Source organism: Miniopterus schreibersii (assembly GCF_964146895.1).
Source record: "Miniopterus schreibersii genome assembly, chromosome: 8".
NCBI classification, from domain to species: domain Eukaryota; kingdom Metazoa; phylum Chordata; class Mammalia; order Chiroptera; family Miniopteridae; genus Miniopterus; species Miniopterus schreibersii.
The window spans coordinates 56,984,419-57,004,024 of record NC_138109.1 but is presented as its reverse complement, the minus strand read 5'-3'; the positions used below and the strand labels follow the sequence as shown (position 1 = coordinate 57,004,024).

The 19,606-nt window shown below is 38.1% G+C and overlaps 1 protein-coding gene across 1 annotated transcript in view; it reads left to right on the top strand.

Annotated features, from left to right (window-relative positions):
• The window catches only part of GTF2B (general transcription factor IIB), a 31,374-nt gene extending 12,877 nt beyond the window's left edge, over positions 1 to 18,497 (top strand). The window contains exons 3-7 of the mRNA XM_081144537.1: positions 11,934 to 12,067; positions 13,809 to 13,955; positions 14,087 to 14,216; positions 15,382 to 15,663; positions 17,409 to 18,497. Of these exons, the coding sequence (XP_081000663.1) occupies positions 11,934 to 12,067; positions 13,809 to 13,955; positions 14,087 to 14,216; positions 15,382 to 15,663; positions 17,409 to 17,542 (827 nt within the window). The 3' untranslated portion in view covers positions 17,543 to 18,497. The remainder of the gene's footprint in view (positions 1 to 11,933; positions 12,068 to 13,808; positions 13,956 to 14,086; positions 14,217 to 15,381; positions 15,664 to 17,408) is intronic.
• Positions 18,498 to 19,606: the final 1,109 nt, after the last annotated feature.

The window sequence follows — 19,606 nt, the reverse complement described above, 5'->3', positions numbered from 1 at the left end:
CCTAAGAGCGAGTGTTTTGGACTTGGGTAGTTAAGGGCCATGGGTGGAATATGATCACATCTGTATTCTGTTAGTCAAAGAAGTCTTAGGTCTCACGTAGATTGGAAGGGGTGGAGAAATAGGCTCCATCTCAATGTGAGAGGGACATGGTCATGTTGCAGAAGAGCATGTGGATGGGCGATACTGCTGCTATCTTTGGAAAATACTACACATTTAATGTCTTTTGTTTCCTTTCTAACACAATATTTAATACTGTGTAGTATTTAGTTTGTCCTATAACTTAGGTTGTTTACAATTTTTGTGACTATTTTTAACACTATCTAACATGTAATAGTTATTTGACTTATTTATTTGAATTATAGGACTTTAATTTAGTTATTTATTTATTTATTTTTAAATACATCTTTATTGATTTCAGAGAGAGGAAAGGAGAGAGAGAGAGAGAGACAGAAACATCAATGATGAGAGTCATTGATCAAGCCTGCAACTGGGCATGTGCCCTGACCGGGAATCGAACCCTCATCACCTGGATCCCAGGTCGACGCTCAACCGCTGAGCCACGCCCGGCCGGGCAGGACTTTAATTTTAAACATTAAGTTATGATTTGTGATTGACTGTCTCATCTTATCAGTAATCCTTAAGATATTAGTAGTGATCTCTAAAATAGGGCCAATTTTTAAAGCAAAGCTTTGTCATATCTACCATGAAACTACTGGCTCCAACAGCGCTTTTTGTTTTGTGTTTTTTACCTCCAAATCCTGACAGTGTAATGGTGTCAATTAAGAGGAGCACTGTTGTGTCACATTAAAAGACGAACACTAGATGGCAGTATAATCATACCTAGTAGCATTTCTAGTTAAAACCACTTTTGTGTACCATTTAAAACTGAGTTCTTTCATTGTTCTTAAGAGCAATTAAGGACAATTGTTAAGGTAGACTTGAACGAGAAAATGAGTCAATTTGACTTCTCCCTCCTAGGCTCATTCTGGGTATTGTTTATACCAGTGAATCTGAACCGTGAATGTGCATTAAGAATCAGCTGGGACTAATCATGTCAAGTCCAGTGTCTGTCAGATTGTTGATATATACCTTCTGTAGGTAACTTTTTTTGAGAAGGAAATAAAATCAGCTGGAAACTGAACCCTAAAAAAAAATCAGCTGGGAAATTTTTAAAAGATTCCAGGTTCCACTTTCAGAAATTCTAGCTCAGGTCACACATCATATTAAGAAACAAATCTATACTATTAACTTTACAATTTACCAGTGTTCAAGATGTTCTGTAGTTTTAGATTTTTTTATCTTTGTTTCCCATGTCTCCAGACCTAGACTACAAATTCCTGTAGAGCATATATCTTATATGTATAACTAGGATAGGAGTCAGTGGCCCTTGAGTCTAGCCTTGGATCTCCTACTTAAAAGTTATATAACTATAGTCAAGTTATGTAATTTCTCCAAGCTTAATTTTCTTATTTTATATAAATGTAAAATAAGTTCTCCCCTCGCCCACTGAAAAAAGGGGGCAAGTATAATACATCTCAGAATTTTTAGGAATTGTTAAGAGTCAAATTGTTAAGAATCAAATGATATAATGTATAAAATATATAGTATTTTTTAGTATGAAATTTCAGTGATACATACTTTGGAAACCTTTTTGTTAACCTGTAGAAAAAGAGGGTGATTCTAAGTTTGAGGTGCTATTCTTATAGCAAGGCAGTTGTGAAATGTGAGTGAGTGTTGTGGATCTGTCATATTTGATGCTCTGATTGTATTTTAAAGATTATTGGGTTACTATCTTTAAATTTGCACCAGCAGTGTTTCCTAAAGGAACACATTCAGGTTTAGTTCAGTATGACCAAGCTGTATTTTTAAATTAAGGAATATTTGTATTCACTTTCAAATTCTTGCTTTGGCTTCTCTAGTAAACCCTCAGGGACAGCCTTCTTGCCTAAGATAGAATTTTTAATTTAGATGCTACTTTTTTGTAAACATCAGAAAATTACTAATTTTACTCAGTGAACAAAACCACTCTTTGAGGTAGTTTTTTCATTTTACGGAAAGGTAAATTGAGGCTTGCAGTGCTTAGGTAGTTAACTCAAGGTTCTACATCTAGTAAGTGACAGCACCATTTAAATTCAGATTGTAGGACTTAAAAGCCTTTGGTTTTTCTTTTACGTACATGTTTCCATTAAGCACTGTGCTGGTCAGAGTGAAAGAACGATGAGACGCTGTAAGCAGGCCCTGGGACAACTATTTGGCTAGTACGCAGAAGGGCGGAGGTTAAATGAACAGCATACCATGGTAAAAGCACGGTTACAGATCTTCCAAGTTTGGTGAGAATACAAAGGAAGGGAGTGGTGACTTCCTGGGGAAATTCCTGTTGAATTCACCTTGAAAGGTGATCATTAAGAATGAGTAACGGTTAATGGAGGGAAAGTCATTGCAAGTAGAGGGAAAAAGGAGCATGTGCCATAGAATAGAGGCCTGAAAGTGTTAGTATGTGAATGACTAAATTTATTGTCACCAGCTTTAGGATACATCTTTGTCAGAGCCGTAGCTCCTTAGCTTAGATGCTGCTGCGGCAGTAGACCTGCCTGTATTGAGGAAAAGCAAGATGTATTCAGATATTCAGGGATGGAACTTATAATTCATTTTTCTTTACAAACTATTTTCCAAGTAGCAGTGACACTGTTGATTTGTACAGGGTGGTAGTTGTTGATTTGTTTTATTATTTTAGGGTCTGTTTTATGGACTGGTCTGGGAAATTATGATGTGGTTTGTTTCTAGGGGATAACTCAGTTTGAGTTCCTACCCAGTTTACATTATGGGAACATAAACTATGATTTTTGAGACTGGCTGTATTATTAATAGTATTTCTTTCTAGAATAGCTCTTGATTAAATTTCTGAAAATTCTTTTTTCCCTTCAAAATTGTCTATAATGAAAGATTTCTGATAAGAATTTATAGTAACCCTAGATTCTTTGAAAAATGATAGAAAGGGTTAAATGACTAAAAAAGATGTGAAAGCCCAGCCTAATGATGTATTTCTTTTTCAGCATTAGATTTTTAAAAATATGCTTTTATTGATTTTAGAGAGAGGGGAGGGGAGAGGGAGAGGAAGGGAAAAGAGAGATAGAAACATCATTGATGAGAGAGTCATTGATCGGCTGCCTCCTGCACACCCCCTACTGGGGATTGAGCCCACAACCCAGGCATGTGCCCTGACCAGGAATCGAACCATGATGGGTCTGCTGGTTCATGGGTTGACGCTTAACCACTGCGCCATGCTGGCCGGGCTTCAGCATTAGATTTAATAACTATAGTGTGTTGGCTCAAACAGGTTTCCATTATAATTATTGAACTTTTAGACTGAACACATTTTGAAAAAAAATTTAGTTTTAAACTAAATGGTTTTAAATAAACCAGGCCTATGAAAACAAGTAATTTGGGGAATATTGTCTAAGACCTCTACTTCTGAATTCTCTATTACAGGTTATATGCCAAAATGCTTAAATACAATCATTTTCCAGGAAGATGGCAGAAAAATTCTGATTCCACGTCATATTCCCTTTTTAAAAATCCTGTGTTAATTTACAATAAGAAACAAAACAAAAACATTCTAAAAGACTAGGTCAGGCTAGAAAATCAGACTCTTTCCAGTATTAGCTTTCTGGATGCTTTTTGGTATGTTTCCATTTTCCCTTGCACTGTTAAGATTGCCACCTTAGCTGTTCTGGTTTTAATAGTGTACTACAAAATGCTTTTGGTTGGATTTACAGCTTATAGCTTGCATGGTAAGTTTCAATGTCTGTTTAATTTGTCTTTGTGTACTGTTTCCTTCAGACTGTAGGGCAGAGTACCTTGATTCTTCTGGACATTCGCTCTCATCTCCTCTCCCTCCCTACCCCATTATTCCTTATAGCAGAGGCTGCTGGTTGTTTCCCAGTATCTGTTTCCCCACTCCTTAGTAGTAGAACCCCTGGGTTTTAACTGGGTATATGGCTGCCCAGATAGACTGTATTTCCCAGCTTCCTTTGTAGTTAGGTGCAGCCTAACTACATGTGGGCTGTAAGTCTAGATGTAGATGTGTCTAGATGTAAGTCTAGATGTGTAAATCTAGATTCTTTCCTAAGGGATGTGCCCTACCTTCTTTTCCTTCCTCATGGCTAGAATTCAGGCGTGATGGAGGGAACTACCAACAGCTGTCTTATACGACAAAGTGCAAGTCATCCAAGATCAAGATGGATTATCAAAAAGATAGGAGGAGCCTGGGTCACATTAGTTAAGGACTATTGATTGTTGACTGTTAATGGGAGAGTTCTACCTTCCTTAAGTCAGTGTTATTTTTGCTTTGATTACAAATCTACCTGTTCCCTTTGTAGTACACTTCTGGATCCTCCTGGGAGTTTATTTTGTTTGGGCCATCTATTTGTCAGGAACTCTGAGTACCCAGAGAGATTGAGAGTCCTGGTGGCAATGGATTGAAAGGTTTTCCAGCATTACTGCCACCACTGGATTTGGATTGACAATTCTTTATTCCAGGATGAATAAGCATAAAAATCAACGTGAGACTTATGAATACAAAGTACAATGAAGTAATCCTATGGACTTAAAAGAGCACTCTGCTCCTGACTGTTTACTACAAGAAAGCTCTAGAAAATAACTGGTTTTTGTGATCAGTGAAATAATGCTTCCATAATGTTTATGTGAAATGTGGTCAAAAAGAAAGAACCCTCTACCCTCCGGTGCATGGGTCAACGCTCAAACCACTGAGCCACATGGGTCAGAGCGAGAGAAGTATCTTTTTATTTTAATGAATGTATACATGAATCCCCCAAAATACAGTGCTGAATTCTGTTTGCTAATCGGCATGTGGGACAGCACTGATGACTATTCACTTACATTTCTGGTTCTTCTCCTTTGGGCTACGTGGTACAATTGTACTTCCCCACCAAGCTTGAAGTTAAGCATCACCCCTTACTGGTTTTGGCCAGTGAGTGGTAAAGTTACAGTTAGAAACCATTGAGTTGGTGCATAATTCACCACAGACCCTTTCCCCTAGCATGCTGACCGCTGTGTCTCAAGAGGTAGGGGTTCCTTCATTTTAAATAAGGATGGCGTAGAGAGCCTTGCTGTCCCACTGGAGCCAGACAGTATTAATTAGAAAGAAATCCTTGTTTTAAGCCACTGACTTCTGAAATTCTTTATTATTCTACCATAACTTAATGTATCCTAACACATAAGTACTAGAAGATTAACCCACAAACAACTGAGGTTAACTTTTATAATGTAAGAAAACAGTATGTAATAAACTCAGACAGACAATAAGCTCAACATTTATTCCTACTATAAGATACTCTGAATTAGAGTAGGACGATGCTTTACTAGAGGACTATTTCGGTTCACCTGTTACTTTTATACATAATGCTGACATTGGAGACATTCTGTTTTAAATCAAAGGCGTTGTTTTGAAAGTTCTGACAAGTGCTTTAGATATAAAATGGAAATGGGAGTTAAGCTCGGAAAGGGAACAAGTTCTTTGCCACTGATGGGATTTATATGTAGAATATTCAGATCAAAATTTTAAAATTAATAGTCTTTTAAAACTGATTGGATCTAAGCATATAAAATAGAGCAATTACTAGTTAAAAATGAAAAAAATTTTTTTTTAATCCTCAACAGAGGATATTTTTTTCATTGTTTTTCAGAGTGGTGGAAGGGAGAGAGAGAGAAACATTGGTTGCCTCCCACATGCACTCGGACCGGGGCCAGGGATCAAGCCTGCAACTGAGGTATGTGCCCTTGGCTGAAATCGAACCCAGGACCCTTCAGTCCACAGGCGGATGCTCTAACCACTGAGCCAGACCGGCCAGGGCAGAAAATGAGATTTTTAACAGAAAAAAAATTAGATCTAGTTTTAAATGGGAAATACAGACAATCTGAAAGAAGATCTTCAGAAAGGGTATATTTCCTTGTCCAGGAAGATTGGTAAATATTGTTCTGTCATTCCCCAAATAATGTGTAGGTTTGGTGTAGCTTAATTCAAAATCAACAGTTTGGTGGGAATGTTAATTTTTAACTTACTAATTATAATTGTATACAATGAAATGCACAGATCTCAAATCTAGTTTTCTTATGCCTCTTTCTAGCCAATCACCTCCATCCCCACCCCCACCTAATAGCAAACACTGTACTGATTTCTATCCTCAGATTATTTTGTCTGCTTTTTGTTTGGTTGGTTTTGGTTTTGCAGCAAAGCAAGCAAGCATTTATTTGCCGCAGCAAAAGCACGATCAGGACAGTGAAACAAGGAAGGGCTTAGCATAGAAGCAGCAACAGGAGAGCCTAGGCTGGGCTGCTTTGGCTCACTGGGAAGTCAGAAAAGGGGGCCTTGGAGACAGGTTCAGGGGGCTGCCACTGCTCATTGCTCCCCTGGTTGCAAGTCTTTGTGGGGTCCCTTAGAGTTTAGGAGATGTGTGCCTGTTGGGGGGAGGAAGAGAGGGAAGGGGGAGACGCAGGGGTGCTCCCCAGAGGGAGAGTGCCTATTTTGCCTGTTTTTGAAATTTCTATAAATGGAATCATAGAGGATGCGGTTTTTTGGCTTAGTAGTATTTTTGAAATGTTTCAGTAGTTTATTGGCTGAGGAATATTTCATTGTATACATTTGACTGTTGATGCACATTTGAGTTGTTTTCCAATTTTTTAACTAATATGAGTAATACTATTAAAATTTTTGTATGAGACTTCTGTAGATAAATACTTAAGTGGAATTGCCAAATCATAAGGTAGGTGCCAAAGTAGTGGAACCATTTAAACTGGAGTGAATGCTTTTGGCAGTTATTCTCAAAGTTTTCATCTTGAAAAATAGAGATGAAAACTTTTTCTCTTTAGAATACGATAAAATATCTTAGTTTATACTCTTTAGACCTCTGATATATGGATTGAAAACTGTACATGTGTGTAATATATAAGTATACATAATGAGTGTGTCTGCATTTCTGAATGGGTAACTTGATCAAAGTGTTAGAGACCATACTCTACAGATGGAGGGAGGAGTACTATTTATTTATTTTTAAATACATCTTTATTGATTTCAGAGAGAGGAAGGGGGTAGAGAGAGATACCAGTGATGAGAGTCATTGACCAGCTGCCTTCTGCACGCCCCCAACTGGGGATCGAGCCCACAACCTGGGCATGCGCCCTGACTGGGAATCAAACTGAGATCTCCTGGATCATAGGTCGATGCTCAACTGCCGAGCCATGCCTGGCTGGGCAGGAGTAGTCCTATTAAATGTTATACTAGTGATGTTATTTTAGCTATTACAAACCTTCACGTATAGACTTTCTGTCAGGCATTAATTTTACAAAACTCTGTGAGTGGTTAAAAAAGGTATTGGTGCCCTAGCTGGTTTTGCTCAGTGTTAGAGCATCGACCCTGGGACTGAAGGGTCCTGGATTCAATTCCAGCCAAGGGCGCTTACCTCGATTGCAGGCTCGATACCCAGTCCCTGTCAGGGCGCATGTGGGAGGCAACAAATCCATGCTTCTCTCATATCTTGTTTCCCCCCTCCCCCCTCCCTCCTCCCTTCCCCCTCCCCCAAAAAGCTATGGAAAAAATATCCTTGGTTGAGGATTAAAAGAAAATTAAAAATAGCCCGCCTGGGCTTGGCTCAGTGGTTAAGTGTGGACCTAGGATCCAGGCGATCGGGGTTCGATTCCCGGTCAGGACACATGCCCGGGTTGCGGGCTCGATCAATGACTCTCATCATTGATGTTTCTGTCTCTCTCCCTCTCCTTTCCTCTCTCTCTGAAATCAATAAAGATATATTTAAAAAAAAAAATTAAAAATAAAGGTACTGGTAAAAGTTGACAGTATTCTTCTGTGGCGTGGTGGGCAGATTCAGACTCTGATCTGGAGAGGGACTTGTCCCTCTAGAAGATCAGACCTCCACTGTCATTTCTATTGATCACGGGAGGAGGATGGATATTAGACCACAAAGAAAAATGGTCTCTCTCCTTCACACAAAATGGTAGGACACTCAAATAGTACTACTCAAAGCTGGGGGACACCACCAGAAAAACACAGGCATATTATAGCCCAAATACAGGATTGCAAGGCTAGTACTGAAACACTCCAGGCAGATCAAGCCCATCCTACTCACAGTGAGACGTAGGAAGAAATCTTAGGTCAGTGTCTCCCTCCTGGGCACCGTCTTTGGAAGCCAGCATCACACATCTCCATCTTTCCAAGTATGGAGTGAGAGCAGCAGTGCTTCTTTCTAATGCTCCCCCGTTTCTAGTAACTGACCACAAAACATCCTATTCTGTGAAGACTTCCTTTTCAAGCTGCAGCCAGTGAACTAGATCTTAAAGTAGCTACTTTTGCAATTATCAAACGTCAGTACATGTGCATTATAGAACACTTGGAGGTGATGGATCATGGTAGAGTGAGAAAATCCCTTTTGACTCTCCCCTTAAATCTACATCTTTCTTTGTTTCTAGAACATTAAAGGATGTGGGAGGTTGTGGGTATGTTTGTACATGTGCCAGTTGGTAGGCCTCTTCTTTATCAAAAGATGAATACACCCAAACATGGTTTCCTTGACCATTTATCCCTTGAAAAGATTCTGTATTGCAGTTTCCTTCCAGAGCGACTTTAAAAATGCTACCGTAGGGTTTTTTTTCAAATGAAAATTCTTTATGTATTCTGACTTTTTTCCCTGAATGGTCTGCCCTATTTCTTATTACTCATGCACTTAGTCTGATGGTCTAGTTATAGTTTCATGATTGTTATTTGGGTTATTTTGGCAATTTTATTCCTTACAAGTGCTATTTTGAGCAGTAAAATATAAAAAGAGGAACTGGCTTTTGGCACAAACCAGAGATTGTTGAGTGAGTCATGTAGGTCATTCCCATGTATGTGGAAAACTTACATCACTACTCAGTTCTGAGTTTTCTATTTATAATATCTTAGGCCAGATCCCTCCCCCCACCCCCCAATCCATCTTGTCTTTTTTAGGCAGACTATAAAAGCAAGCAGTAGAAGAAACTCTTAGGGAGTTACTTTGGGGCCAAAAGGAAAATGCTATGAAATGAGGCATCTTGGCTAAATGATACTTTATCTTTAGATTTCTAGAGAATTAAAAGATGTAAGCAACGCTACCTGCCTTTTCATTTGCATTGTTCTCTTAACACATTCGTTGTGTTAATTAAAATATTACAAGTTAAATGGTAACATTTGACTTTTTAAAAAATTATCATTTAGTGAGAAACTCCTTATTTGAAGGCTGCAGTTTGTTTATTCATTTATTCACATATTCATATATTAATTCATTTATTTTAATCCTCACCGGAGGGTATGTTTTATAGGATTAAACCTGCAACCTGGGTTTGTGCCCTGACAGGGAATCAAACCCCTGACCCTTTGGTGCACAGGGCAATGCTCCAACCAACTGAGCCACACCAGCCAGGGCTGAAGGCCAAAGTAGTTTGTTTTATGTGTGTTTGTGTTTTTATTTTGCTATGAAAAAGTTAGATTTACTTTTCTCCCTTTGAAAACAGTGCCTGGAGACATCGTGGTATCACTTTAATCACTGGGTGCTATTAAAGGGGCTAAACTTTATCTAAAAATATTGCTTTGGTATTTATGATAAATTTAGTGAAAAGATCTTGTCATGGAACGGACACAATGTGATCTAATTTTAATTTTAGGGGAAAAATACACATGAATGAAAAGGACAGGAAGAATACGTATCAAAATATTTATAGTGGCTGTCTCTGGGTATTGGGAATACAGGTTATTTTGCTTTGCTTATACATACTTATTTTTTTTAGTAAGCGAGTATTGTTTTATAAAAAGGAAGAAAACCAGTCTCTAGAGATTGTCTCTGAGATATGGGCCATGTTTAATGTCATAGTAAGGCTTCAGTGCACAATTTCAGATTATATGTAATTTTCAGGTAAGTTTTAAAAATCTTCATAGAACTAGAATTGTTTCTCAGGTTTGGTAATGTTTGTTACAGAGAAATTATTCTCCTTATTTTGGGCTACCTGCCCAATCTCTAATCTAGTGAAATTGCCTGTGTCTCATCCCCCTGCTTCTGCTTCCTTGGCCATTCTTGTTGCGTACAGATGTGGCAGGTGGGGGCCCTGCCACTGATCTTAGTTCCCTGTGACATGGACACCTAAGTGCAATCTGGTTACTCCCAAGTGATTTGAGTGTTCAAAGAAAAACGAATTTTTCCAAAATGGTCAGGAATCATTCTGTTGTACATTTACCTGCTTATTTATAACACTAAGATTAGATTATGATCACTATACTCTGTTTATGAGTGTTTAATTAATGTACCATATAAAAAATAGTTAAGAAGGTTTAGGACAGTCTGCATTGAGTCCCTTCCTTCTGTCCCCTCCCTCCCCCCACCTCTTTGCTGTCCTGCTGACCAAATGCCTGCAGCAGAGCACTCTGATATTAGAGTCATATGGAGATTAATGTTTTACAGGTGCTGCCTCTCCTTACTTCCCCACCCAGGGGGGGAAATGTAAGAATATCTGCCATTGTATTTTTATCTTCATAGCAATAAATAGGTAATATTAAGCACTTGTAAGGTTGTTGGAGAAATTTAAAGCTGAGGAAGTAAAGGTACAGAGTGAGGTACTTTGTCCAAGGCTAAGCAGCAAATGGTAGAGTCCACACTCATTTTTTGTTGTTGTTAATCCTTACCTGAGGATATCTTCCTCCCCCCCCCCCCCCAATTGATTTTTAAAGAGAGTGGAAGAGGGAGGGAGAGAAACATCAATTTGAGGGAAACACACTGATTGGTTGCCTCCAGCACGTTCCCGACCCGGGCCAGGATCGAACCTACAACCCAGGTACTAGCCCTTGACTGGGAATCAAACCTGAGACCCTTCTGATGCTCTAACCACTGAGCAATGCCAGCCAGGGCTGGAGTCCACATTCTTAAGCATTTTATTAATTTACTGTCAGTACCAGAACTTTTTTTAATCCTGAGGGAACTGATTTCTGTCACTCCTTTCTGTTGGTTGTGTACAGGCACACATGAAGATGGTCTAGTTCCCGCTTTCTTCCCTGTCACACTTTGGTAGAAGATCTAATGTTTAACAACTGCATATAGGACAGACTCTGGAATCTGATGCACATTTCAGTTCTAGTTATGTAATCTTAGGGAAATTAATCTTAAAGTGGCAAAAGTGACACCTGTGTTTAAAAGAGAACATTTACGAAAGGCTCAGTGACTAGCATATGCAAGTGTTCAGTGTTAATTTTTGTCTACTAGCCGTTGAGCATTCCCCGTAAAGCAGCTGGATCTATTGTTTGGCTTCTTGGCGTGAATTTAGTCACTGCCTCTTGGCCTAAAAACAAAAAAGCCTACTTGGCTTTCTTACTGATTCTGGGTTTAAAGTTTATTCCTTATAAATTATTTGGCCAAAATATTTTTTCATCAAGTATTTACTAAAGCATAAGTATAGGCTTAGTTCTTTGCAAAGCATTTCCTGTGAAAACCTAGTATTTTTTATATTATACTATGTGCATTGATAACCATTGTGAACAGTGTTTTCTGGGGTTGTTTCCTTGCCTGTTGCATATTTTGTGCAAACTTTTGTTCAGAATCATATTACTTTGTCTTTGCATCACATATGAATAGGTTTATTGTTATTTGTCTTTAATTCTTTTTTTCTTCGAAGAGTTAGAATATGACTAATCATAGCATAATGTTTTAGAGGGTGATTACTGAACTGGCACAATAATTAAAGGAATGCTTTAGGACAAAGGTCTGACACATGATATTTAAGCTGGAGCCTAGATGTCCACTTTGAGATTTCCTGGGAATAAAAGGATTGAGTTGGGCATTTTAGACAGTGTTAAGTAAATCTTGTCTTGACAAGACTATTTAAATTTGTGCTTATATTCTTAGGTGACCGGGTTATCGATGTGGGATCTGAATGGAGAACTTTCAGCAATGATAAAGCAACAAAAGACCCATCTCGAGTTGGAGATTCTCAGAATCCTCTTCTGAGTGATGGAGATTTGTCTACCATGATTGGCAAGGTAATACCAAGTGAGGCCTGACAAAAACCTGGGAGTTTGGGAACTTTGCCAAAGTATCAGTCACTGCCCCAGTGAGAAATCTTGACCTGAGAGTGAGATTTGCAAGTAAGGCCATTGTTAACGATGGTTGCCTTATACACTGCTTCCACCTTAAAGGGAAGGCCAACAGATTGAAATGAGTCTTTATATCTCAGGCCCTTGTTTTCATGAAGCACATTTTGCACAAAAATTAAGTTGAACATAGTAGGGTCTCTATGAGTTCATATTGATATGTTCCTAGAACATTAATAATATCTTGTCCTTTCCCTTTATATCACCTAAGATAAATTGGAGCTCTGTATAGCCTATTTTCTAGTATTGGAACTAGTTACCTAAACTTTACATTTTTCATCAGTAAAGTGAGAATAATAGTACTTCATAGAGATATTGAGGGTTAAATAGGAATATATGTGAAGTACTTATAACAACATGTAGTATGTGTTCAGTTAATGATAGCTGATATTATATAAGACAGTAGCATAATCTTCCTGGCAACTGGGCTCTTTTTTGCTCTGGTACCTGAATTGGAAATAGTACTGGCCATATTTCAAAGGACAAATCAAGGAAATGTATGCTATTTCAGTACAGTTCTTAATCTATACTACTACATAGTCTATTTTTAAAAAATATATCTTTATTGATTTCAGAGAGAGAGAGAGAGAAACATCAATGACGAGAGAATCATTGATTGGCTGCCTCCTGCACGCCCCCCACTGGGGATCGAGCCCGCAACCCGGGCATGTGCCCTGACCAGGAATCGAACCTTGATCTCCTGGATCATAGGTCGATGCTCAACTGCTGAGCCACACCGGCAGGGCTGCATAGTCTATTTTAATAAAGAATCATGAAAAAGCAGGTCATTATTTTTTCATGCTCTATGCATTACATGTCAGATTTGAAAAGCATAGTATACACGTGTTTTAAAAGATTACAGTATTCAGGAATATTTTTCAGGTGGTGTCTGCATTTGCTTTAGTCGTACAGGCTGGAAAAAGGTATACTAAGGACATTTTCAGATGTAAGATTGCAACCAGTTGACACTGCAACATTTTTTTAAGTATGTTTCTTAAGTTGATGCTAGATATTTTATCTTTTTTGTTGTTTTAATTGGAATGTTATTCTTTGTCTTCTGACTGGTTGATTACTCCCTAGATTTGTACTTCCAATTTTTCTCTTGCCTAATTTTAATGTAATTATATTAATATAATTTATATAGTTATGTTATATAAGTACATATATTGACTAGTTTTTCTAGTACGGTGTTACACAGTGGTGGTGGTAGGAGGTGCCTTTGTCTTTCTCTGATGTAATGCTGCAGATATTTCTCTGTTAATCATCTTGCTGGCTTTGGGCCTAGGAGAGAGATTTTCTAATATGAAGGACCCATTTTTAGTGTTTTATCAGATTTTGTTTTTAAATGGATTTTGAATTGTTTCCTTGACTTTTTAGCACCTTCCGAGAGGATCATTTGAGCTTTCTCTTTAGGGCTATTAATATAAATGTTATTAGATGCTCAGGTATTCTTACATTTAAAGTATTTGATAGAGAACATCCCTAAAACCACCTTTACTGAAGGAATAGGGAGGTTACACAGGGTAGATTTCTTGGGCATGTGGATTCAGATCATGTAAATTATGTTTTCTCAGAAATCATTCAGATTTTCAAAAATTTTAATATAAAGTTATAAAACTTTGTTTTATAGGGTACAGGAGCTGCAAGTTTTGATGAATTTGGCAATTCTAAGTACCAGAATCGGAGAACAATGAGTGGTTCTGATCGGGCAATGATGAATGCGTTCAAGGAAATTACTACCATGGCAGACAGAATCAACCTCCCTAGAAATATAGTTGTAAGTTCCCGTCTGTCTCCTTAAGCCATTCTGGCATTGACTTAGCATAATTTAATGAACACATGAAATTTTGATATTGCATCTAATTAAATGGCCTAGAGTTAATTAAACTTAGTTTCTCTGCTTTGAAGGATCGAACAAATAATTTATTCAAGCAAGTATATGAACAGAAGAGCCTGAAGGGAAGAGCTAATGATGCCATAGCTTCTGCTTGTCTCTATATTGCCTGTAGACAAGAAGGGGTTCCTAGGACATTTAAAGGTAAGCTTTCAGTTGCCTAGATAAAAATGTTATCTATGTCATATTAAAGTAACATAGCAAAGTCAAGTAGCTTTGACACTGAGTAGCTATGTCATGTCTTTGTGGTGACATAGAGTAATCCACCTACATATATTTCCAAATGCCTGCTCCATTCTGTGATCTTACTGACCATGTTCTTTTCAAGCTGTTTTCCCATGTAGTCAGTTTAGTCCATGTAAGCCGTGTTCCTTGGTAATAAGATATGTTGACTAATGGTATTTTGTGAGTTTTGAGGCCTGTTATTAGCCAGAGTAGGACTTTGTAGTAAGTCTGTAAACTTGATGCATAGAAAACAGGTTCCACATATAGCCAGGTCTCCACACATGAGGGAGCCAGCTCTTAGAAAGCATCAGTGAAATTTTTTCTTGAGTTACACAATTTGCACTTTCACACTTAAGTTGAAGGCTTTGAGAGACTAGTGTTTTTCATCCAGTTTGCAGTTTACCCATGAATACATGACAGTCTATTCAGTATTGCTGTGATACTTCACCGACTTCAACTGTCAGAGTTCACATTGGCTTAAGACTATAATTACCCTTTATCTATGAATGTTTAATTTTTACATTTTCATGTCAGTATGAAGAGGCACTGACCTTTATCATCTTTTTAATTACAAGTAAAACTAAGGCTTTTGTTAAATTTATTTTGAAAGTGTTTGGTAGTTGAATTTGTAGACCAGCACGATTATGTATTTCATCTCCTTTTGCCATAGCCTGTAATCACAGGGATAGCATGTGCATATGACATTGTGTAGCTTGAGAAGCTCTATTTATTTAGCTTGAGTATTTTTTTCATCTCCTTGATAAATGCCTTACAGTAGAGTATTACATAAATATCAAAGAAGTTTTTGATTGGTTGAAGAAATTTAATTTGCATAAATTGAACCTTCAGAGATGTTAATAAGATGTACATTTAGCCTTGGAAAAAAATTCTTTAAAGTTTGATAAACATTTAAATTAACAGGAAATTTAAACTAGCTCTAAGGGAAGTATCAGGGGAACGATCAGGGATTCATCTGTAAGGCGTGATTGAATTTTTTGCTATTAGAATGTATCACTTTTGTAATGTGACATGATCGATTTTGAAATGAACTGTATGACTTATGTGGATTTGTTTTTTCTTTTAGAAATATGTGCCGTATCGCGAATTTCTAAGAAAGAAATTGGTCGGTGTTTTAAACTAATTTTGAAAGCTTTAGAAACCAGTGTGGATTTGATTACAACTGGGGACTTCATGTCCAGGTTTTGTTCCAACCTCTGTCTTCCTAAACAAGTGCAGATGGCAGCCACGCATATAGCCCGGAAAGCCGTGGAGCTGGACTTGGTTCCCGGAAGGAGCCCCATATCTGTGGCGGCGGCGGCCATTTACATGGCCTCACAGGCATCAGCCGAGAAGAGGACCCAGAAAGGTAGGAGAGGGCATGAACCCGCGACGGCTGTCGTAACAGTATTCCCACTTTCGGTATGAGCAGGTAAATAGCCAGAATCCACATGTGAGAGGTAGTTCCTTAGCATCAAAACTGAAGAAAACAGAGCATTTCCCTTTTAAGGGGCTCCTACATAAAAACGTGTGGCGGTCCAGCCCTTTTAGACTTACCTTTTCCCCATTTGAATTCTTTTTAGTTTGTACATTTTCCATTTTTAAAGGTTTTCACTTCCCCTACATTTTCCTGGTTATTTGGATAGTTTTCTTCCCCCCCTCAAAACTTACCTTGTTTCTAATCACCTGGCCATCAAGCTGTAACATTCTGTGAAGCCTGTTCTCTCTCCTTTTGGACAGTATTCAGTTTCCCAGTAAAAACACTGGCAGAAGTAGTTCCCACCTTCTAAAGCCATTTTTGAATTTAGTGTTGTTTCCAACAAATTTAAATTGAATTTCTTTACAAGCATGAATTCATTAATTCTGTGATCTTCAAAAAGATTCATAAAGAAAAACGATTAGTTAAATTTAGAAGTGTGGTGGTGAAATTACTTGCTGCAGTAACTTTACAGTACCCTGTTCCGAAGAGCTTTCACCTCGGCTTACGCCATGTTTCTGTATCATAAAAGTAATAAATTATATAGAAGAATGATTAGGAAGAAGCCACCATTTGCTATTTAAAGGTGCTGTTATCGATTGCCTTTGGCCTCCACTCATATTTCTTAAGGAAACTTTGAGTCTTCTGGTAGAATTCATAAGCTGAAGCTAGGCACAGATGGTCCTTATTGATTCCTAGTTGTAAGGTTTATCCTAATCAAGAAAAAAATGTTTACCTTGACACTTTCTTCTGCTTGTGTTTTACATGAAGGGTGTCATTTAAATTTAAGGCCCTTTTCTTCCCTGCCCAGCAGCCAGTTGGTATTCATAGTGGACATGCGTCGGTATCTATGTCTAGAAACAACATAATGCATTAAGTATTTATAACCAACCAAATAACTGTCACGTGGTAGTCCTTTAGGACTATTTTCAATAAAAAGAAGGAAAAAAGAGATGACTGCTTTGAAGGCTTAAACTGTGCTCATTCTTAGGATCCTATAATACAGGCTGTAGCAATCCTCATGCGAACAAGCCTCATGTGAGCTCAGTATATACACTCAACTGTGTGTCTTTAATAGTGAAAACACCTACATTGTGCTGTAATGTGAAGCTGTTTGATGTCTGCTGTACTAGGTAGGAAAAAGACATTGCAGAATGAGATTTAAGTATGATCCCATTTTGGTTTTAGCCTCAACAGAAGTTAGCTAGGGGGAGATGTTGCAGGGGAACTTTAAACACAAATAATAAAGTGAGTTTCTTCACAAGAATGTATTCATGGATTACTTCTATGATCCTCAAAAAGATTTATTGTGAGGAAAAAGATGTCAGTTCAAATATGAAGACCAGTATAATGGTTGTCATTCATAGTGCCATGCCCTGAGTACTGTTCGGATGTTTTACATATAGTAAAACTTTTAATACTGATACGATAACGCTTTGAGGTAATAAGTACTGCTGCTATTAACTTTAGCCCTGCTTTCGACTTTTAGCATGTAATTCCATTATCAGTTTTAAAAAATCAATAGTGTTTTTCACTTTGGCTTTTTATACAACTATATCTCACAAGTTGAAATTTAGGTAATAGAAGGTAGGTAGGATGGAAGTTATACTTTTAATATTTTGATTTTTGTCTTTCAGAAATTGGAGATATTGCTGGTGTTGCTGATGTTACAATCAGACAGTCCTACCGACTAATCTATCCTCGGGCCCCAGATCTGTTTCCCACAGACTTCAAGTTTGACACCCCTGTTGACAAACTACCCCAGTTATAAATTGAGGCAGCTAATGTCAAACTCTTGTGGTCACTGAACTTCGCCTGTTGTACATAGCGTATATAAAGTGCTGGATTGAGCCTTTAATGAGGAAAAAGACATGGTACGCATTCCAGGGCTAAATGTTAATTGCTTGGCATTATGTATGTATATACTAGTAAAACATATTTAATGATTTAAATTTCTTATTGAATTTGCTTTCTTTTGTAGCTATCTAGGAAACTATTTTGGAAGATATTTGAAATTATGTAATTCTTGAATAAAATGTTTTTCAAACCTAAAGTTTTTGTTATAATTACATGTTATATGTACTTTATAATTTATGTGCAATTACAAATAATGCATATTATTGCAGCTAATAAAGCTGTTAGAAGTCCTTGTTTTCCTTTTTTTAAATATATATTTAGATGTTTTGTTTTTTAAATAAAACTGTGGAACTAACAATGGCTGTTGACATCAAGAACATATTTAATTTGCAGTTCAAAGGGTTTGTGTGATTATACAGGGTATCCCAAAAAAATTGTATACATAACTTTAATAGCTGATACCTCAATTTTGAAACTGAAGTGTTTTAATAAACACTGCCTTTAGAATTATTCAAAGTATGTGTATACATTTTTTGGGGGATACCCTATATATGTATTAAAAAGGAAGAGGTGCCAAGCTGGTGTTGCTCAGTGGTGAGAGCGTCACATCGTGGGTATGATTCCTGGCCCTGGTCAGTTGAATGCAGGAGGCAGACAATAAGTGTATCTGTCTCACATTGGTGTTCCTCCCTCCCTTTCCTCGACTCTTAAAAGTCAATGGAAAGAATATCCTCATGTGAAGATTAAAAAAAGCAAGAAGTAATGAACTAGACATTGAAAGGCACTGGCTTGAGAGAGAAATGTTTTAAGTGTTTTTCCTCCATGAGATTGAGCAGAGAAGATGCTCATAAATAAACAGGACAGATTTCAATTTTTGCATCTTAACATTTCATTTTATAGAATCTGTGTACTTACACTGATTGGGATACTCATAGGGTAAAGAATATTTTAAATGGAAATTATTGGGCCTGAGAATGTCCAGGAATTTTTTTAATAAGCACCCAACCCTCAGTGATTGTTATGTGTAGGTGTTTTGTATGGCTCTTTGAGAAACATTGATTTACGTTCTCATGACTGCTCGGCAATGTAAGGGAAGCCCAACAAAGTATCACCTTTTTACCAGCTAAGTCGTTTGTACCATGCTAAACACCCCTACTGCTTTAAAACGGGTGTCATCTGTGAAGATGGTTAGTACCAGATTAGAAGGGCAATTTTCTATTGCTGCCTGGTGGGCAGATTCAGACTCTGATCTGGAGAGGGACTTGTCCCTCTAGATCAGACCTCCATTGTCATTTCTATTGACCACGGGAGGAGGATGGATATTGGACCACAAAGAAAAATGGTCTCTCTCCTTCACACAAAATGGTAGGACACTCAAACAGTGCTACTCAAAGCTGGGGGACAACACCAGAAAAACACAGGCATATTATAGCCCAAATACAGGATTGCAAGGCTAGTACTGAAACACTCCAGGCAGATCAAGCCCATCCTACTCACAGTGAGACGTAGGAAGAAATCTTAGGTCAGTGTCTCCCTCCTGGGCACCGTCTTTGGAAGCCAGCATCACACATCTCCATCTTTCCAAGTATGGAGTGAGAGCAGCAGTGCTTCCTTCTCATGCTCCCCGGTTTCTAGTAACTGACCACAAAACATCCTATTCTGCGAAGACTTCCTTTTCAAGCTGCAGCCAGTGAACTAGATCTTAAAGTAGCTACTTTTGCAATCAAACGTCAGTACATGCGCATTATAGAACACTTGGAGGTGACGTGAGCATCAAGGAGTGAGACCCTTTTGGACCACCCTTTAAGTCTGCAACTAGTCGGAGGTCTGTAACTGAACAAGGTTCCTCTGCTCAACACACCAGCGTGCCTGGGAAATTCACACATCAGCACCTCCGAAGGTGGGCGTGTTAGGATGCACAGGGAAGCCAGGGTTGGGGAAGCGGGGGGGAGGACCGGGACAGTGCCCACGGAGGGGG